The sequence below is a fragment of the Zophobas morio genome, unplaced genomic scaffold (assembly GCF_036711695.1).
Source record: "Zophobas morio isolate AGI-343-1 ecotype UQ-CSIRO unplaced genomic scaffold, CSIRO_AGI_Zmor_V1 ptg000008l, whole genome shotgun sequence".
Classification (NCBI taxonomy): domain Eukaryota; kingdom Metazoa; phylum Arthropoda; class Insecta; order Coleoptera; family Tenebrionidae; genus Zophobas; species Zophobas morio.
The window spans coordinates 8,251,660-8,272,137 of NW_026972113.1; the positions used below are offsets into that span (position 1 = coordinate 8,251,660).

Genomic DNA, 20,478 nt, shown 5'->3' on the forward strand with positions numbered 1-20,478 from the left:
GGGCAATAGTGACTGCCATGGCAAAAGACTGGCTCACTAAAATTGTGTCACGTATCTAATTCATTGTGAAGACTTTTTTAGAAATATAACTTGATTTAAAAAAACATAGTGTGTCTTTGTTGTTTTTCTTTTGTTTCTCTTTTCTTTTGAGTATGAGTGCGGACTCGTACCCTTCCAGTAAAATGTCGGGAATTTTTAAAACTTTGCCGATTGTAGTGTACTAACTGTTGCATGCGCATGCACAAAGCTTGAAGGGTGGTAGAGTCTGTGCTCAAGGTGTGTAACGAGTAACCGACTAGAGCTTCTAATCAGTGTCGCTGCAGTGGAATCACGGACGAGTTGACTTTCTTAGCATCATCGGAGAAGTTGTGAGGCCGCGGATCGACGTACGCGCGTAGTCTCTCTCCTGTTTGCCTGTACCCATTAGTTGTTGTCCTGGTTTTGTTGTTGGTGTTTATTCCGCTCGAGAAGCAAAAAACATATGCATTATGGCCAAAAGGACGTGTTTGCGTGTGTTGCATGGTCGGTGTAAGGGGGAAAACTGGATTCAGACATTCTAAACTGCTCAAATACGTTAAAATGCAACTTAAGTTGACTTAATGTAAGTCAAGAAGAATGTCACCCTAATCTATAGACTGTAAACGGTCAAAAATGTGTCTAAAACTAACAAAATGACACGAAAAATGCCTCGAGTTGATATTCCAAAATTAAAAATCCACCGACACCGCAATTTTTTCGAAAATAGTATAAGCAACGTTGCAAGTGTCACGTTTTCATTGAGAGTTTCTTCCATTTTTAAATTTCAATGTAAATTCAATAGGTGGTGAATTTTTAATTGTGGAACAAATTATAGGTGTAATTTTAACTGACACTTTAGACACAACTTCAAGGTTTTCCACGTCAAACATTGTCAAAATCATTTGGTCATTGGATAACACAATAAGAATATAATTTCAAAATCTGTCAGAAGTAACAAGGTTGTGGAATTATTGTCAGTGTCAAATTTTTGACAATTTTCTTGACTATTAACTTAACCCAGAAGTCAAATTAAATTTTGCTATCCATCAAGGGTTGGCAATAAGCATTATTACATTGCTGCCACCATACATGTATTAAATCCTTATTAATTTTTCACCAGTGGGGCCAACATGGTGACACTGACAATTCACATCCTTAAAGAACAAACTTTACTTCAATGACTTGTTCGGAATACCGCATGATCGAAGATAAAATGACTAATGAATTAGACTTAGCGTTACCTGTCTTGCAATGGTTGGTACTCCTGCCCTCAATTTGACGTACACCAATGTCATCATAACCTTTAATTAGTCACTTTTAATCAGGGGTTATCATAATACATATTAATTAATTTAATATTTGACATTGACAGTTGACAATGTTGTGTGACTGTTTTGACACCAACTCTAATTATAGTGTATATTATATAAAATTAAATTGAAAAAAAATCACATGCAATTGTCAAACTTTTGTCTGAAATGACAGACAACACTATAACATATAACATTAACTTTGTTCACTACGGTTGTGGATTCTGAGTGTCAAATTTTTGACAATTTTCGTGATCATAATTATTTTCAAACAATTTTTGTCGTACTGTACACTAATTCTAGTTACTTTGATAAAAGTAATTTTGAGATTATTTGATTGTGTCCGTCATTTAAATTCATTTGACATTTTTTTAATTTATGCAAAACTGTTTTTGACCAACGTGGTGACACTTTGATAATTCACATCCTTAATGAACAAACTTTAGTTCGATAAAATATAAAATTAAATTCAAAGAAAATATTATAAATAATTGTCAAACTTTTGTCTGAAGTCTTAAACAGATAAAACTATAACACATGAACATAAAATTTGTAAGGTTGTAAATTGTCAGTGTCAAATTTTTTTACAATTCCCTTGACTGTCTAGCTTTCAAATAATTCTTGTCATACCATACACTGATTCTAGTTATTTTGATAAAAGAACTTTTGAGGTTATTTTGATTGTGTCAGTTGTTTAAATTCAGTTTGAATTTCTGCAAAAATTGTCTTTAAAACCCAGTGGTCAATTTTTTTTTTAATTTTCTTCCAATATGACCAATATGGTGACACTTTGACAGTTCACAAACCTTAATAATATCTTCAAAGATTTGAAAATAAAATTAGAGTTGGCGTTGCCTGTCATAATTGGACGTAAGTCAATGTCAATATAACCATTTTTAACCTCTAACTAACCACTTTTTATCTCAGGGTTATGACAGAGTGAGCTAAAAAAAGGCTAGTAAGCCATGAAATTTATTTTAAAAGTAATCATGTTGGCATTGGAGTTATTTGACCGCAATTGTCAACTGATTGACATGAACGATCAAGGTGTTGGTGTTGCCAACATAATTTGGTTCACATTAAATTTCAAAGGTTGCTAGATTTTTTGTAAAAAACAATAATTAGTAATAATCGTGGACGTGTTCATGTGTCGTCATATGTTCCATAAGGAAAGCAGTAAGTATAACTTGACAAAGCTGACATTAATTTGACAAATTATCATGGTACCAACCCAAACAAAACTAAAATTAAAATTTTACAATTACTTTGTGTCTGTTTTTCAGAAAGTGACTAAAATCAACTTGACTCAAGTGCTATTATCTTATCGTAATTAAAATAATCTATAATCGAATGTTTGCGCCAAATTGAAAACTATCGCTTGATTAAGTAAAATGCTTCCATAATTTCACTGCCGAATGAGTCGATTAACAGTTATCTTGATCACAATTTTTTTATCAAAAACAAATACTTAAATGGACACAAACAAGTCACGTTCTCCACAAAACTCGTACAATTAAAAAAGATGCAATGTAATTTCATTGTAGCGAATTCAGAAAATAAGTATCATCTGCTTACGTCAATCGACAATCAGTTGACATTTGTTGTGTCAACCAGTTTCGTGTATTGTCATCATCATCAACAACACAAAGATATTTATTTTTAATCACACGTAAACCAATTAAAAAATTCTTGGAGGCGGCGTCGCCCCGCATCGCTTCGATCCTTATCGAGTCCTCTTTCAGGTTCCCGCCACCAGACCCCCGAGACCTCCGACGAGCGCGTCAGCGACCTGCCCCCGCGCCACTTCGGCGGTCCGCGGGGCGGTCGCGGCGCGCGTCGCGACGTCCGCCGGGACGACAGGCGTCGCACCACTGACGACGAGGAGACCGTCCTCGACAGCCACGAGGTGTCCAGCGTTGACAGAGGTGAGTCGCGTTCAGGCATCCCACCGGTGTCAGGTTGGTAACGTTGCATGTCGAAGCACACTCGATCATACACTTTTTGTATATATTTAGTTACGGGGGGTGGGGGTATGCTTTCTGTTAGCATCATAGGTTAGCATGTTTGGTGAATGTAACTAGTAAAGATGGCCGCGTTGTCTTAGAGTCTATATCGAGCGCGGAAGCGACCTCTTGGTCAGGTGGTAGATCCCAGAGGAGGCGTAGACGTCGCGGGAGACAGCGTAGCCTAACGCCATCTTCGCAACCGGTTGTTAGTGATGAGGCGAACACAGGTAATTGATTTTTTTTAAGATGTTTTGGGTTTGTTGAGTACGAGACGACAGTTTTTGCTTTGTGTCCCTAACCAGCTGCGGCAGAGTGCGAAGGTACTTGTTCTATTCTAATCTGTTTGAGTGGTGTAGATTAAGCGATAGATGCTAGATGTAGAATTGGTGAGAGATGTCTTGCGGACTCCCAAGTGACTTTGATCCTGTGCTTATGATGTTTTTAGTTCGTAAAGCGATAATTTGGAAGGTTTGGTTTTTTCTGGACGGAACAGAGGTTCCCCACTACAATTTGATGACGTCACCGCAAAATTTTGCATAATAATGTTGCTTCAATTTCATAAAACAAGATGTCTTTTTTTTTTCAGCACGCTGTAACAATTTCTGCTCTTAAAATAGTGGTTTAATTTCTATCTGTACCCTCAAAAGCCACATTAAATTTGCCATTTTCATTCTCCTGTCAAGTAGTTAATGGTGTGTGGTAATTCAATTAATGGCGTCCGACGTCTGTTAATAAAATTACGAGTGCACGCTTACACACCTCACTCACAAAGCAATTAGGTTATGTTGTGTTGTGCGACCACGTTCGTTAATTAAAAGCAGCGTGGCCCAAAATGGCGTCGTCTCTGGGATCAGCCTGTCCAGAAAAACCGGCTTCGGTCGATGCTAGCGTAACCGTTCGGTTTAACCGTTTCAGTGAACAACGGCCAGGCAGGTCCGGCCGGCGGCAATGGTGACCACGTGATCCCCAATGACAACCATAACGTTGACGCTGCAGCCACTCAGGGCCCGCCGAAGAGCCGAGGAGACCCGAAGAACCGATCGAACCGGCCGCCCCCCGCCCGCCGCAATGACTCCTCCAAGCCTAAGGAAACGCTGGTGAACGGCACCACCGCCTAGACGTCGCTACTTCATCTACTGTGCGCTCCATTGAACCGATGATGATGATGAAAAAAAGAAAAATAAGAGGGACATTTTGAGTTTCTTTTTTTTAATTATTGTATTAATGATATTGTTGATGTTGTGTTGCATATCTTTTCCCGATGTAGTAAAATGTATTTATCTAGAGGGCGGTCGTCTGCCCCATCCTGGCTGATACCAGAGTGACTGTTTGGTTCTGTGAACCGTACATCCTCGACGTTAGACTGCTGTCTAAGTGTTAGTGGTCGCAGCGGGTGAAGAGCTTAGTGCGATTATGGACAGAGTTGATTTATACTTTAACCTCCAAGAATTTTGTGACTACTTTTCTAATCTTTCATACATTCATGTTAGCGCACATAAATAATGCTCGAAATTTTTAAACTTTAGTCATTACTCTCTTATGGAAGTGTTGAGAATCTTCAGTTTAAGTTTCAGTATATTGTATAATTTATGTGTTATTTATTATTTTTTATTTTTTGTTTTTAGTTTGTAAGATAAAGTGACCATTTGTACCTACTACAAATAGTTTACGGCCATTCTCCTATTCATTTTGATTATTGTAATTGAAAACTTAAACAAATGTAATGTAAATAAAGCCTCCTAAATTAGCTAATACAGTATTTGGTTAGGTGCTCTGTTTATGATTTGTTACAATGGTTTATCTGCTGTGTATTGGTATAACACATTTTTGCATTGAATAAAACATTCAATAAAAAAACACCCTTTTACTAGTGCCAACTCGAACACCAACCCTTTACGAAAGCGTACACACTCGACTTCTGGACTCCAATCAGAGGTGGAAGTTTACCTTTTGCGAAGCTTTGAAGTTCCGCGATGCGTAAATATTGACGGAAACTCGATGCTATATCAAAAGGAAAGGGATTGAAAGTATGGCTTGTACTTAAAAAAAGCACTGAAAAGCGTTTTTACTGACAGTAAGATGAATAATTCAAGAGTTCGCACGTCCTTAACCTCAAAATCAGAATCATTTTTACGATTGTCAGCAACCGAACGTCCAAAATTACAATACTTGGTTTGCCGCTCACATGTGCGGTGATATTCACTACATTCCAGCGGCGTGATTGGGTGGCTTGCGCTAATTTACTAATCGTACGTATTTCAACAAGGCGGCAAGCCCACGCCTACTTTGAACAATTAGGTTTCAAAAAACCGTACTTAGTACAATGATAATCCACTTTTTTATTTTGTGTCTAGGTGTGTGTGACACTGAAGAGCATTGTAATCCGAAAACACACTTATTATTGTCGATAAGGTTTCACAAAAATAGACGTTTATCATAAAGGAAGAACTTTAGTAATCAAAATAACTTGATGACTTGGTTTAATAAAACACGTCGAGTTGTAGATAAGTTAAGTTGTTTTGGTCATTGAAGTAATTAAAGTAACAATTATTGCAAAACCGGTTAAAGTGGGTACAAATCACCCAAACACCTCAAATTAGTTAATTCGAGAACAAAAATGTTATCACCAAATCCATTTTTGAGAGATAAAGAGGACGTTCCAGATTTTCCACGTCGGAAAAAAAACTAACATAACAACACTCAAGAGCTGTCGAACGATTTCTGAATCATCTAGATTAAACTCGCTCCTCACTCAAACCTATATATAAACCAAAACATCCAACAACAACTCATTATCAGCCAAAATGTTCGCAAAATTCGTATCCCTCTTAGCTTTGGTGTCAGCAGTGTACTCTGTTGATTTCCAAATAAAAAACAACTCTCCAGACACTCCAGTTTTCGTCCAGCTCCTAGGAACGGAGTATTCAGACCCCTTCATCCTACATGGAGGCGAAGAAGTAAGTTTTACTTTAACTCCGCGTTCCTTCTAACACCTCCTTTAGGTGGACCTTACGTTCGGAGAACCCTGGAGTGGCCGAATTTGGGGCCGCGTTGACTGTTACAGCGTCGAGGATTGCGGGGCAGCTGGACCAATCCCGGCCTCCCTTGCCGAAATCACGGTAGGCGACGGTATGGCCTTCTACGACTTGTCTTTGGTTGACGGTTTCAATATTGATCTTTCCGTAAGTCTTGCCCTGAGTCGTTTCAACATGTTTCAGCGGGTTTTGTAGATGGAACCCATTGATGGTCACGGTGACGGAGGTCAGTACAGTTGTCAAAAATCCGAGTGTGCCTATCCCATTTTGAACGACTGCCCTGAAGAACTGAAATTGTTCAATTCAGATGGCGTGTTGGTCAGTTGTCAAGCGGCTTGTAACGTCTTCGGTGATGACTTGTATTGTTGCCGTGGTGAACATTCCACTCCTGATACTTGTAAGTCTTCTGATTGGCCAGTGGACTATGCGTCGTTCTTCAAACAGAGGTGCCCGGATGCGTACAGTTATGCTTACGATGATCAGCAGAGTACTTACACGTGCGACAGCAACAGATACATTGTTACTTTCTTGTAAATAGGGTTAAGATTGAAAAAATAAAATCATACTTTGTTTATCAAGTTATAAATAATATTATAATTAAGTAATTCCTCACACAAGATTGTTAATAGTAAATGTAAATTCTTTGTTTGAATCGTTGATAAAGTGTGGCATAATTTAATATTATGTAAATTCTTTGCTTGAATCGTTGATAAAGTGTGGCAAATATTAACCTCATGTGATTTTGTTAGCTTTGCAATTTTTCTCTATCTCAGTAATTTTCTGTGTTGTATAATTTAAATAAGTTTAAATGTTGTTACTGCTCTTTTTGAAACTTTAACACTTGTTCGGTTAATATCAGAGTCATAGAAATTCAATACTTCAATGGAATTGAGGTAAATAACACAGAAACACGTGGCGGAAGCGGAGTGCGCGGTTCCTTGTCGAGCTGGCGGTCGCGCCATCTGCACAAAAGACGCAGATCTTGAATAGAAGTCAGGGGATCTGTCGGGATAACGTGAAATTTCACTGAACACCAGAAAAAATCATCCCAATCTTTTTAACACTTTCTGCATACTGGTCAAGGCACCAACTCTAGTCATTCTGCTCGGTTTTAAACTAAACATCAAGTGAACGACTTGTGGCCATAGATTATGTAAGAAGTGAAGAACTTGCTGTGTTTGTCCGATTTAAAGACAATATAGCGGAATGTGTTCCCTTTTCGAATACTGGTCACGGCACCACAAACGTTTCAAACGGGGTTTCAGCGAAATAAAAACATCTCCATCGTTTCACAATTTTTATTCAATGAAAAATAATTTCTGGTTCCTCGTTACAGATGGTAAAATTTCTCTCATCTACAAACACTCGTCGTACAAAGGGTCTGATTACAATACATTTAGATATGTTTAACATCAATGCTTAGGATCGCCACTCATCATCACATTTTTGCAAAAATAAATATTTACAATTGGATTTTCTAGTAAACAAATCAATATCAACAAAATTGGTCTTCGGGGTTACATCGAAGATGATCTAGACATTTACAATAATCGTTCGCATTCCTCGCTGATGACGGTCTCGTCGTCGTCTTCGGACTCCGTGCAGATGTCGTCTTCGTCACCGGACCAGTGTTCAAACTCCTCCTTGTGGTGTTCTAGGGCCATGAGAGAGGGGAAGAGACTATCACAAGCGGAGCACCTGAAACAAAAAACACTTCCACTTTAATACCGGAATGTCAAAGAAGTTAATAATCGCTATTTACATTTTCATCAAGCAGCACTTCGCAAATAAAACATGAAACAGGCAAGCAATAATCCGTCCGCTGTATTTGTATTTTCGTGGGGGCGTTCGATGAAAAATAAACTTGATTTTGTGTTCGCTGGCAATAAAAGTTTTATTGAAAAGTTGAGATGTGACCGAAGAAACATTTCGGCTCGTCAATAGGAAGAAGCATTGAAAATCCATATCGCTCGACATGTCCTTTTGTCCAAGGGGTGTAATTAACTTCCAAGCGGAGTACGGTGATAAAGCGCCAGCGAATTTTTATATTAGGAGCCAATTAAAAGAAAGAAACGGTCACACGTAGGCGGATAATTAGAGAGGCATTCCAGACTTTCAATTTTCTTAGGGACACGCTTTTTAATGAGAGTAAAAATTTAAACGGAATGTCGAAATTGTGAATTTATTTCGTTTGATAAAGAAGCGGGTCAAAGTTCGGGGATTGTAAGCCTTTTGAAGGTTTAATGTCGAGAATTAAAAGAAATCGCGACGTAGCCTCGCTGCAGGAAGCAGGGTTTAATCCGAACCGAGCTCCTACTATATATTTTAAACGCGTCTTTCACTGTTGCGAATTAATTTGTGCTTCCGCGTTGTGCTAGCATGTTTACACCAATAACACCGAGTTAATTAATAACCTCCAGGTGCCGAATTAATCAAACAACAAGTTCGTAAAAATTCTCTTAAAACTCATCGAGAACCGCCTACGCAGTTTACGACATTAATAATTTTCTTAAATAATTTAATTAAAGTTAGACTGGGATGTAAAACTTGTGCAGGAATCACGCCCGCACATGTTACTTTTTGCGGCAAAACAACACGGCTGGGGAAATCTGTTAAGTTACATAATTAGAACGAGGGAGGAACTTAATTGTTTCCCAGTAATTATTTTCTTGTTTATTTTAGTTCAGGGAGTAAATACACATTCTGGGTTTTATCGATCTGTGCTAGACGTTTCGTTACGCCACCTTCAATGGATTGGCGGTCGGAGTGACTGGATGATGGAAGTTAGTGTGGATAATGAATAAGCACCAAAGTGTAGCCGTGTGTTCAGACACAGGGTCGAGGATTAATGAAGTGACCATTTGAAACAAAGGCGATTGTGTGGAACAATGGAAACCTGATTGCCTGTATTGGAATTGTCCAACTTACACAGGGGAACGTATCGATGTTTTGGTGACAAAAACAAAATAGAGGACCTACGTTGTGCCAACGTCATTTTAATATTACTTAAAAAATGTTTATGCTTACCCGAAGTGACGTTTCTTCTGTTTGTGAGAGGCTAACTGCTTCGGACAGGCGAAACTTCGATCGCAGACGTTGCACGTTAGAGCCTCATCTAAAAACGAAGGAAAAACATCATTAAACAGCATCTTAAATTCGCCGAGACGGGTCATCACTCAAAGCATCAAATTGCTTTTCCTTAGCGTACGATTAATTTTTGCTTCTCGAATGATATTCGAAAATATTGTTACCCACAGTGTTAAATTTCCGATACCGGTTGACGTCACTTCCTTTAAAAAATTGCACGCGAAGGAAAACTTATTGTGTTGCCGTGAGCTAAGGAACAAATTCAGAATCAATTTTTTCAATGTCGAATTCGGAGGAAGGTCGTGTCGGTTCTTTTCGGTTGGTCATAGGGACGACGTCACGGTAGAATAAGCAATCAAAGAGACATTTCGTTTTCATTTACAGATGATTCGAATGTTTCAGAGTTTCGGGATTGTGGTTTATGGCAGTCAGTCGTAAAGCTCAACAAAAATCGGCCACTTTAACCAATTCCGGGACACTTCCACGTTTTTATTTGCATCATTTGAACGCTCTTCACACGACCTTTGTCGTAAAGTTGCGCTATTTGACCAAGTGGATTTGATATAAATATAAGCAGTTTGACAGGTACTGGAGGATTGGAGTCTTAGGTATATGTTCAAAATATATTAAGGTTTTTTGTAGGAGCTTGATTTATTCGGGCCTGCGTTACTTTTATTGTTTTCGTCTTGAATTGAATGTTTGTTAATGGCACACGCGCTGACTTGAAACAAAAAGGAAGTTTTATTGTTTTCGTGGAACGCAAAAAACAAACACTAATGTATTTCACTCGTCGACCCTCAAGAAAGCAACTTTCTCTTGTTATTTCGATACAAACGTGCTTCAAATCAACTACCTCAGTTGCTATCAGCAACACAATTTCCTTTTCGTCTACAAACAAAATCGATAGGTCCCGTAAATGGCACAGTCGGTAGGATACACCCCCATTTTTTGACTTTCATAAAACTAACCTCTCGTTCGCAATTAACCCACTACTCCGCAAACTTTCATGTGCAGCCCTTCCGAAATCCTCTTACTGACCACTAACAAGTCAAAGCACCCCTAATAAAACCCCCGCTCGCTTCATTATTCCACCATTACGAGCGAAAGTTCGCAACTCTTCCGAGTTGGGCGAAAAATCCGCCTTATCACTTATAATTAAATCGGCGGCGACGAATTCCGGGGAGCTAATCAAGCGCACATCGACGATATCAACGGATTATCGCTCCGATACCGCCGCAACCAGAAAATCCGAATTAAATATCGATCGAGACGAATTCTAATAGAGTACAGAACAAATATTTATCGTCGTTTACTGCTGAAAAGGAAAATAACGACTCGTGACAATTATCCCTGGGCTTTGTATGCTTTGCAACAAGTACAATTTGAATGTTTGCTTTAAGATATTTTGTTTGCGAACGACAAAGGAGGGCAGGAAGGATTTCTGGAGCAGAAAAGTGTTTCTTGAACGTGCGATAATATGATTGTAGAAACAAAATTAAACATATGCAACCCACAACGAATGACGTAATTATTCGCCAAACCTTGATAAGATAGTAGTAAATACCTAGATATAACAAAAAAATTGTTCGCAAATAACGAGAAAATCATTTTTAAAGGTTTTATTCACGACAAACTCGGGCACATTTTGTCGGGTGTAACGACACCTTACGTCATTTAACCGGACGTAACGCTACTATTTCACAATTTGTGTAAGTCTAGCTTGGTTATAATGTTTCATTTCGTCACAAAAGTGTTCCAAAATTATGGAACTAATGTCACACTGTGGATTTCTCTAATTACTTTACTAGTGACCTACATTTACTATGACGTACGAAAAAAACAAAACTTTTGGGAAAAAATGGGGGTACCCTTTATAAAGCCCCGATTCTTCGTCGGTAGTTTGGAAATGATGTCCTCAAAATCACTTGCCGAGAAACTTCAGACTATATATCGCACTTACCCCGACGCAAGGTAAATGACTTGTTAACCGTAGCGCCCCCTTGTATCACGTTTTAAACATTTAAGGTGCCACGGTGTTAATCAATTTTCGTCGCCGATTTTAGTGATTAAAGACCCTGATTTGATCAAACAAGTAACAGTGAAAGACTTTGATCACTTTGTCAATCATCGGTCTATGGCAATCCTCGACAATGACCCGTTCTGGAGCAAGAACCTTTTTGCCAGTCGTGACGAGAGATGGCGCAATTTAAGATCTACCTTAAGTCCCTCTTTTACTAGCAGCAAAATGAAGATCATGTTTAGTTTGATCGACGAGTGTGCGCAACAATTCGTGGACTATTTCAAGAAACAAGACGAAGAGGTGGTTGAACTTGAAGTGAAGGACGCTTTGAGCAGATACACCACTGACGTCATCGCGACTACCGCATTTGGTGTTCGTTGTAACTCACTACAAGACAAGAAGAATGACTTTTACGTGATGGGGGAAGACGCTAGCAATATTGGTGGACTAAGACTTCTCAAGTTTGTTTTTTACGAAATTAGTCCGTTTTTGTGCAAGGTACTTCTACATTTTCCAATTTCGCTTTGATAGGGTTGAGTTTGTTTCAGTTGTTACAAGTCAGAATCATCCCAACTAATGTTACCAACTACTTTTCAAAAATAATCGAAGATACGGTTAGAACAAGAAGGGACAAAAATATAGTTCGCCCCGATATGATACAGTTGCTTATGGAAGCCCAAAACAATGATGCCAACAACCAGAATAAACGGGAAATCACCCTCGATGATATTAATTCTCAAGCTTTTATCTTCTTTCTGGCTGGGTTTGAAACGGTTTCCACTTTTCTGACGTTCACTCTCTACGAACTCGCGCTTAATCGGGATGTTCAGGACCGTCTGCGACAAGAACTTGACTCGGTGAAGGAAACGATCACGTATGAAACTCTTTTGGGTTTGAAATATCTCGACATGGTTGTTTGTGAAAGTTTACGGAAGTGGCCACCGGCTATTGTTACTGATAGACAAGTCACTAAAAATTTTACCATCGAGCCTGAAAAACCAGGGGAAAAGGAAATCCTGTTGGAGAAAGGTCTGACGTGTTGGATACCCATCATTGGACTACACACTAATGCTAAATTTTATCCCAATCCGGAAAAGTTTGACCCGGAAAGATTCAGTGAAGAAAATAAGCATAAGATTCATTCTTCGGTGTACATGCCGTTCGGGGCTGGACCTAGGAATTGTATTGGTTCGAGGTTTGCAATTTTAGAAAGCAAACTGATTATTTTCTACATTTTGAGAAATTTTGAAGTTGTACAAATTGAGAAAACGCAAGTTCCGATGGTTCTGGATAAGAAGAAAATGAATCTAGCCGCTCAAGGGGGAGTATGGCTGGGACTTAAAAAAATTAAATAGATACGATTTAACTATTTTAACCTTCAAAATATATAAATTAAAATGTGCTTTTCGTTTTATCTAACCACCCACTCTCAATCTATAAGCTAGTTAAAGCCTCCACTCTGTTATCAGAATTGCACCGATAAGATGATGATTGCAGTAAAGTGTTTACTCTACTGTTTCGATCATGTTTGTTTCTTGTGAAAATCTGTCCGCATTTTTTGAAATAAATACTATATTATGGCTTACGCTCTTGGTCACCGCCGCCACCTACTTCTACATAGATGTAAAGAACAAACAAAGCTTCTGGAAGAAAAAAGGAGTACCATACATCGAACCAGCATTTCTTTTGGGAAGTGTGGAACTTAACCGAACAAAATCGTTTGCTGAATCTATTCAAGACGCATATAATGTTTATCCCGACGAAAGGTGACTATAAGCCAAAGAAGCACACTAAATTCGTCTGAAATATTTTTCCAGATACCACGGAATCTACCAATTCACGTCTCCTTCTTTAATCATCAAAGATCCCGATTTGATTAAACAAATAACCGTGAAACACTTCGACCATTTCGTCAACCACCGAGAAGTGACAAGTGCAGACGCTGATCCTTTCTGGAGCAAGAACCTTTTTGCTAGTAGGGACGAAAGATGGCGCGATTTAAGATCTACCTTAAGTCCCTCTTTCACTAGCAGCAAAATGAAGATCATGTTTAATTTAATAGATGAGTGTGCCCAACAGTTCATCCAACACTTCAAGGAACAACAACAAGAGGTCGTTGAACTGGAAATGAAAGACACTCTAAGCCGATACACCAATGACGTCATCGCAACCGCTGCCTTTGGTCTACAATGCAACTCACTAAAAGATCGGGAGAACGATTTCTACCTGATGGGGAAAGACGCCAATGACTTTAGTGGGTTAAGAATCTTCAAGTTTTTGCTTTACGCAATAAGTCCGACCCTGTCAAAGGTGATTTTTTTCTCTGTACTAAATCAAATATTTGTTCTTGTGTGTTCTAGTGGCTAAAAATAAAAATTATCCCAGCCAACGTCACGGATTACTTTTGCCAGATCATTGAAAACTCGGTCCATATAAGGAAAGAAAGAAACATCGTACGTCCTGACATGATCCACTTACTCTTAGAAGCCCAAAAGGGTCGTCAAAACCATGAAGAAACCTCTGAAATTAATGAAGGCTTCTCTAGTGTGTCCGACTCCGAGTTAACTAAGAATCGGCGCAAACAAGAAATAACACTCGACGATATCAATTCCCAGGCCTTTGTCTTTTTTTTGGCAGGGTTTGAAACGGTGTCCACTTTCCTTACTTTCACACTGTACGAACTAGCCCTCAACCCTCAGATTCAAGATCGTCTAAGAAAAGAAATTCAATCAGTGGAGGGCAAAATGACTTACGACAAAGTCCTAGGACTAAAGTACCTCGACATGGTGGTTTGTGAAAGTCTGCGTAGATGGCCACCAGCTGTTACCACAGATAGACAAGTAAGCAAGGACTTTATAATAGAACCTGTGAAACCAGGAGAGAAAAAACTCCTTCTGGAAAAGGGCGCAGTCTGCTGGTTGCCGGTTTTTGCTATCCATAATGATGCCAAATTTTACCCCAATCCAGAAAAGTTCGATCCGGAGCGTTTTAGTGAGGAGAACAAAAACAAGATTAACCCGTCTATGTATATCCCGTTTGGGTCTGGGCCCAGGAATTGCATAGGTTCTAGGTTTGCGCTATTGGAAGGAAAGTTGCTTCTTTCTTACATTCTCAAGAATTTTGAGGTGGTCAAAACCGGGAAGACCAAGATTCCGGTGGTTTTAGATAAGACGCAAATCAATCTAGCGTCTGAGGGAGGAATGTGGTTGGGTTTCAAAAAACTTTAAAAGTAAAGACTTACATGTACTATAAATAAAATATTGCGTGTTAGAAAATTAACTCGTTTTATTATTATCTAATGCGATAAGATAACTAGACTAGATCGATAGATACACACTCGCTGTTATTCATGCTTTCATAATGGTCCTATTACTTGCGTTTCTGATCCCGTTTTTGGGAAAAGAAGGCACGATTTGGCTAGTTCTAGTTTTATCCATAGTCGCGTACTTTTCGTACAATGTAAGGAAAAAACAATCATACTGGAAGAAAAAAGGGATTAAACACGCGAAACCGAAATTTCTGCTTGGTAACATAGAAATCATCCGGTCGAAACCATTCTCTGAGAAGATTCTAGAAATATACAACGACTTCCCGGACGAAAGGTAGGTCATAATAAATTATTACTACCATCTACGGTTCCATAACCATTCAAGGTACTACGGAGCTTACCAATTCACCGAACCCGTTCTGGTGGTCAAAGACCCAGACCTAATCAAGCAAATCACAGTAAAACAATTCGACCATTTCGTCAATCATCGCGTTTTGGCTAGCCCCGAAGCAGATCCATTCTTCAGCAAAAACCTGATCTCAAGCCGGGACGAAAGATGGCGCGATTTGAGGGCCACGTTAAGTCCGTCTTTCACCAGCAGCAAAATGCGATTCATGTACACGTTGATCGATGAGTGTGCACAACAATTCATTGACCATTTCCGGAAAGAAGAAGGCGAAATAATAGAACTAGAAATGAAAGACACCTTGACCAGATACACCAACGACGTCATCGCAACTACCGCTTTTGGTCTTCAGTGCAATTCACTGAAAGACAGAAACAACGACTTCTATCTCATGGGAAAGGACGGTTCCAATTTTGGGGGGTTGAGGTCCTTTAAATTCTTTATGTATGGAAGTAGTCCTACTCTATTCAAGGTATGTTTAAGAAACGTGATTAGGTTAGTACAGAATGATATTTCAGCTGCTGAAGATAAAACTCGTTCCCACGTACATCGTCAACTTCTTTTCGAAGATTATAGAAGATACGGTGACCACGAGAAAAGAGAAAAAAATTGTTCGCCCGGATATGATTCACCTACTACTAGAAGCGCAAAAGCGGCGTCATGAAGATACCAAGACCAACGAAGATTTTTCCGAGCTCGAAGAGAGCAAAAACCGTCAAAAACAAGAAATCACTCTTGAAGATATCTGTTCACAAGCCTTCGTTTTCTTCCTTGCGGGTTTTGAATCAGTCGCCACGTTTCTAACTTTTGCATTTTACGAACTGGCTGTGAATCCAGACATTCAAAAACGTCTTCGTGACGAAGTACAAATAGTTGACGGAAAAATCACCTACGAAGCTCTTCTTGGTTTAAAATACATGGACATGGTTGTTTCCGAGGTTCTAAGAAAGTGGCCACCGGCGATTTTAACCGACCGAGAAATAAATAAAAAGTTTACAATCCAACCGAAAAAACCAGACGAAAAAACCCTTGTCCTAGAAGAAGGTATGAACTGCTGGATTCCCATATTTGCGATTCATAGGGACGAAAAGTTTTATCCTGATCCTGAGAAATTTGATCCCGAGAGATTCAACGAGGAGAATAAAGCCACAATTAACCCGTCCGTGTATTTACCGTTTGGTGCAGGACCCAGGAATTGTATAGGTTCCAGATTTGCTCTGTTGGAAGGAAAGTTGCTTCTTTATTACGTATTGAAGAATTTTGAGGTGGTTACGACTGGAAAGACGAAGATTCCGGTGGTTTTAGATAAGAAAATGGTTAATCCAGCGGCTGAAGGAGGAATGTGGTTGGGTTTCAAAAAGTTATAAACAAAATTGTTTTGTATTAGTTTGAAGTACCTATTAAATACAAAGAATTTCACTTAGTTTTTATCTAAGGCGATTAGATAGCCGTTTGGAACATCATCGCACATAATTGTGATTACTGTTGTCATGGTTCTATTCATTGCGTTTTTGCTCCCATTTTTGGGAAAAGAAGGGATGGTATGGCTTCTTCTAGCTGTGTCGATAGTCGCATACGTGTTATACCATATAAAGAAAAAACAATCGTACTGGAAAAGAAAAGGAGTCCAGTATGTGAAACCTAAGATCCTGATCGGAAATATACCAATCATCCGTTCGAAATCGTTCGCCGAGACGACTCAAGATATATACAAGAAGTTTCCGGACGACAGGTAAGTCATACCGTCTTAGTACTACCACTACAGTTCCACCATTTGTTAAGATACCATGGAATGTACCAATTCACCGTGCCAACTCTCATGCTTAAAGACCCCGACCTGATCAAACAAATCACAGTTAAAGAATTCGACCATTTTGTCAACCATCGCAATTTTGTCAGCACCGACACAGACCCATTCTGGAACAAAAATCTGTTCGCAAGCAGAGACGAAAGATGGCGTGATTTAAGAACCACTCTGAGCCCTTCTTTCACCAGTAGCAAAATGCGAATCATGTATACGTTAATCGATGAGTGTGCACAACAATTCGTTGACCACTTCAAAAAAGAAAAAGACGTAACAGTGGAACTAGAAATGAAAGACACCTTGAGAAGATACACGAATGACGTCATCGCAACTGCCGCTTTTGGTCTTCGGTGCAACTCGCTTAAAGAACGAAATAACGATTTCTATCGCATGGGAAAAGTAGGTTCTGACTTTGGGTTTTGGCGAAGTCTTAAGTTGTTCGTCTATGGAGTTAGTCCCGCTTTGTGCAAGGTATGTAACGTAATGTAGTTACCCTGTCACAAAAAAATGTTTCAGCTTTTGAACCTAAAAGTCATTCCTGGAAACATCGCCAAGTATTTTTCTAAGATTATAGAAGACACAGTGAAGACCAGAAGAGAGAAACAAATCGTCCGACCAGACATGATACATCTACTTCTGGAAGCTCAAAAAGGTCGTCATCACCAGGACGAAGACACCAAAGTCAGTGAAGGTTTCTCCAGCGTGCCTGAGTTCGAAGTGACAAAAAACCCTCAAAAACAAGAAATCACTCTTGAAGATATCTGTTCACAAGCCTTCATTTTCTTCCTTGCAGGGTTCGAAACAGTCTCAACTTTTCTAACTTTCGCGTTCTACGAATTGACCGTAAATCCGGAGATACAAAGTCGTCTACGCGAAGAACTACAAACAGTGGAAGGAAAAATCACCTACGAAACTCTCCTCGGGTTGAAATACCTCGACATGGTCGTCTCCGAAGTTCTAAGGAAGTGGCCACCGGCAATTTTAACCGATCGAGAAGTAAATAAACAAATCACAATCCAACCCAAAAAACCCGGCGAACGACCGCTCGTTTTAGAGGAGGGTGTCGCCTGTATGCTCCCCATTTTTGCGATTCACAGGGATGAGAAGTTTTATCCTGATCCTGAGCAATTCGATCCCGAGAGATTCAGCGATGAGAACAAACACAAAATTAATCCTTCGGCGTATTTACCTTTTGGTACGGGACCCAGAAACTGTATTGGTTCTAGGTTCGCTCTCCTGGAAAGCAAACTGCTTATCTATCACGTCCTGAGGAACTTCGAGTTGGTTCAAGTGGAGAAGACACCAAACCCGGTTATTCTGGATAAATATCAGTTCAACATCACGGCGGAGGGCGGGATGTGGCTGGGATTAAAAAAAATTGACTCTTAAATTGGCTTACATTAAAAACAATAAAGTTTCCAAATGAGCAGAGTTTAATGATTTTTGAGGTCGTAAGTCGACACATTACATCCTCGTTAGAACAAATCGCCGACACAACTTCGCCACTACGGTCCTTCGTCATCCTTAACAGGAAACGTGACTCGACATCCAGGATAGTTTCCTGTAATCTCTGGTTATGCTGGGACATGAAACCCGTCAAAGTTTTTCTGGACTTTAATGCTACACGTATCCAGAGATGAGCGGTGTTCGTGTTGCCGAAGTTAAATGGATATAAAACAGTCGGAAAGGACAAGTTTATTCAATTTAACTTCATCCTTAATTCGGAAATATATTTATAGTTGGCTATCAAATTACGTACGATGAAGTTGGTCCGTCCTACGGAGACCGTTTACAAAATTAACACGCTACACTGTCGTTAAATAATTTAAGTTATTTTAAACGAATCAGTCGCTTGTCGACAAATTACAACCCAGCCGCCCCAAAATGATATTTAAAGCTCACTTCTGTTTTTTTGCAGCTGGGCAACCGCACGTCCTCGCATCGCAACAAAGCTCCATTAAACACTCAACTTTTTTAATTTTGCTTTGCTTATTTATAGAGCCACAACTCGCAAAAACGCCTTATTATCCATTCCCCACTTTGCGTCATTTCTCCCCTGTGCATCCGTCCCTGTACGTTTATCGATTGGTCGTCACGACGAAACTAGCAAATGGTCTACCATTGTTGCATACATTAACTCCGCAAACACAGAGCGCTTCCAATTTTGTTGTATTGTTGAATAAAACCGAGTTGAATGAAGTCTCCTCGTCCGACAAAGAGCCGAACACTCCCTCAATCAAATCCTCACCCACACAACTTAATATTTAATTTTAAACGATTCCCAAATGCCTGAGGCCGACATCACAACTGAAATCTCCCCAAATTACGCTTTTTTCTCCATATACTGATCCAATTTGCTCGAGAGCAAACACCTCAGCTGCGTTATTATTAAGAGCTGACGAACTGAAAGAAATCGGGGGCGATTTTTTCGATCGGTGGGGAACGGGAAACATTATAGGACTGAATAGAGAAGAACTAGCATCTGCGTTAAACACCCTACCCTTCAAAATATGAAAATCTGGTAAATATTAATACGAAAGGGAACGGAAAAGTATTAAAAAATCAATGTAGGGGCCGGCGGATTTTGTCTTATTTAATAAAAGGTGTAAGGTATACGACCGTGGAAAAATTCCTCAAATGAGATTTTTCCGTCTTAATGAAAAGTCGAACCCATTTAATCCCGCTAAATTGCTTTATTTATTGTCGATTAACGACATTCCAACTGGGAAACCGATAATCCGATTCCATTCCGGTGGCGAATTTCAGTCTCTCCAAAGTTGTGAAGTTATTTGTGAAAGGGAATGTCAAACTGAACAATAGCCGACGTGGGAGTAACAACTGTTCTATTTCAACTCTCCTAATCCTCTCAAACTGAAACAATTATACCTATCGCAATTAACGGCGACGTTCCCAAAAAACGTTTCCAATTTATGGCCGAAATTCATGCACTCAGCGAACGAGATAACCTCTTAATTGTCGTATTTCACAACCAAGACGAAGTATCCAAGAAGCATCACTCGAACGATTATCTTTCAAGTTCCAGAAGAGCAGTTAATAGTAATTGCAGGTGCGATTTAAGTTCGGGCGTCGTTAAGTGGAAAATTACGGCTAAATGATGCGTTTTATGCAAAAATGCGATGAGACGAGAAAGTCGATAAAATTTAATTTGGAATTTAAACAAAAAGGATCTTGAGGATTCCAGCGCTAGGAAGTAAATTAACTTGAAGCGAGCAGAGCTGAGTGAACTTCCTTGTTCTGTTTCTCTAGAGTCACTACATGCAAATACGAGTAATGGATATAAAGGTTTCGACGTTTCGGAGTGAAACATCAAAACAAGAGGAAGCGCGAAAGCATTAAACTTATTCACGAAAATTTGCAACCTTTACTATTTTTAGTATATGCCAATTTAAAACTCTTTTTTTTAACCCGCGATGAACGTGATAGATAATCGGTTTGCTTTCCAGGAGGGTGAACCTAGAACCAATACAGTTTCTGGGTCCCTCACCAAAAGGTAAATACACGAA

General features: G+C 39.4%; 6 protein-coding genes across 10 annotated transcripts in view; 5 read left to right on the top strand and 1 right to left on the bottom strand.

The window, feature by feature from the left end:
• LOC135125202 (RNA-binding protein FXR1) overlaps positions 1-4,547 on the top strand; it is a 25,808-nt gene extending 21,261 nt beyond the window's left edge. For 4 of the 5 annotated variants that reach the window (XM_064050605.1, XM_064050604.1, XM_064050607.1 and 1 more), the window contains exons 11-13: positions 3,071-3,253; positions 3,433-3,561; positions 4,250-4,547. In XM_064050605.1, coding sequence (XP_063906675.1) covers positions 3,071-3,253; positions 3,433-3,561; positions 4,250-4,452 — 515 coding nt within the window. In that variant the 3' untranslated portion in view covers positions 4,453-4,547. The remainder of the gene's footprint in view (positions 1-3,070; positions 3,254-3,432; positions 3,562-4,249) is intronic. The other variant, XM_064050606.1, reaches the window with a different exon arrangement.
• A 1,561-nt stretch (positions 4,548-6,108) lies between these two features.
• On the top strand, positions 6,109-6,958 carry LOC135125207 (uncharacterized). Its single transcript, XM_064050611.1, has 3 exons — positions 6,109-6,291; positions 6,337-6,516; positions 6,565-6,958. The coding sequence occupies exons 1-3, from the start codon at positions 6,139-6,141 to the stop codon at positions 6,901-6,903; spliced, it is 672 nt and encodes a 223-aa protein (XP_063906681.1). The 5' UTR covers positions 6,109-6,138; the 3' UTR covers positions 6,904-6,958.
• A 694-nt stretch (positions 6,959-7,652) lies between these two features.
• The window catches only part of LOC135125208 (uncharacterized), an 83,516-nt gene continuing 70,690 nt past the window's right edge, over positions 7,653-20,478 (bottom strand). The window contains exons 3-4 of the mRNA XM_064050613.1: positions 9,397-9,484; positions 7,653-8,067 (exon numbers count right to left, since the gene is read on the bottom strand). Of these exons, the coding sequence (XP_063906683.1) occupies positions 7,911-8,067; positions 9,397-9,484 (245 nt within the window). The 3' untranslated portion in view covers positions 7,653-7,910. The remainder of the gene's footprint in view (positions 8,068-9,396; positions 9,485-20,478) is intronic.
• Positions 9,133-12,877, top strand: LOC135125206 (cytochrome P450 9e2-like). The gene is made up of 3 exons (XM_064050610.1): positions 9,133-11,427; positions 11,482-11,974; positions 12,025-12,877. The coding sequence occupies exons 1-3, from the start codon at positions 11,186-11,188 to the stop codon at positions 12,829-12,831; spliced, it is 1,542 nt and encodes a 513-aa protein (XP_063906680.1). The 5' UTR covers positions 9,133-11,185; the 3' UTR covers positions 12,832-12,877.
• On the top strand, positions 12,928-14,751 carry LOC135125205 (cytochrome P450 9e2-like). The gene is made up of 3 exons (XM_064050609.1): positions 12,928-13,242; positions 13,294-13,786; positions 13,837-14,751. Exons 1-3 carry the CDS (start codon positions 13,001-13,003, stop codon positions 14,701-14,703), a joined length of 1,602 nt encoding a protein of 533 aa, XP_063906679.1. The 5' UTR covers positions 12,928-13,000; the 3' UTR covers positions 14,704-14,751.
• On the top strand, positions 14,802-18,380 carry LOC135125497 (uncharacterized). Its single transcript, XM_064051157.1, has 6 exons — positions 14,802-15,078; positions 15,130-15,622; positions 15,669-16,514; positions 16,599-16,882; positions 16,933-17,425; positions 17,471-18,380. Exons 1-6 carry the CDS (start codon positions 14,837-14,839, stop codon positions 18,341-18,343), a joined length of 3,231 nt encoding a protein of 1,076 aa, XP_063907227.1. The 5' UTR covers positions 14,802-14,836; the 3' UTR covers positions 18,344-18,380.

Bases quoted from the DNA above. Each gene is read 5' to 3' on its own strand.
- LOC135125206 (XM_064050610.1), top strand. From the start codon at position 11,186: ATGTTTCATTTCGTCACAAAAGTGTTCCAAAATTATGGAACTAATGTC. The intron at 11,428-11,481 runs GTAAATGACTTG...TAAACATTTAAG, and splicing joins CGCACTTACCCCGACGCAAG to GTGCCACGGTGTTAATCAAT. The intron at 11,975-12,024 runs GTACTTCTACAT...AGTTTGTTTCAG, and splicing joins TTAGTCCGTTTTTGTGCAAG to TTGTTACAAGTCAGAATCAT.
- LOC135125205 (XM_064050609.1), top strand. From the start codon at position 13,001: ATGTTTGTTTCTTGTGAAAATCTGTCCGCATTTTTTGAAATAAATACT. The intron at 13,243-13,293 runs GTGACTATAAGC...ATATTTTTCCAG, and splicing joins AATGTTTATCCCGACGAAAG to ATACCACGGAATCTACCAAT. The intron at 13,787-13,836 runs GTGATTTTTTTC...TGTGTGTTCTAG, and splicing joins TAAGTCCGACCCTGTCAAAG to TGGCTAAAAATAAAAATTAT.
- LOC135125497 (XM_064051157.1), top strand. From the start codon at position 14,837: ATGGTCCTATTACTTGCGTTTCTGATCCCGTTTTTGGGAAAAGAAGGC. The intron at 15,623-15,668 runs GTATGTTTAAGA...ATGATATTTCAG, and splicing joins GTAGTCCTACTCTATTCAAG to CTGCTGAAGATAAAACTCGT. The intron at 16,883-16,932 runs GTAAGTCATACC...CCATTTGTTAAG, and splicing joins AAGAAGTTTCCGGACGACAG to ATACCATGGAATGTACCAAT.
- LOC135125207 (XM_064050611.1), top strand. From the start codon at position 6,139: ATGTTCGCAAAATTCGTATCCCTCTTAGCTTTGGTGTCAGCAGTGTAC. The intron at 6,292-6,336 runs GTAAGTTTTACT...CACCTCCTTTAG, and splicing joins TCCTACATGGAGGCGAAGAA to GTGGACCTTACGTTCGGAGA. The intron at 6,517-6,564 runs GTAAGTCTTGCC...CGGGTTTTGTAG, and splicing joins GTTTCAATATTGATCTTTCC to ATGGAACCCATTGATGGTCA.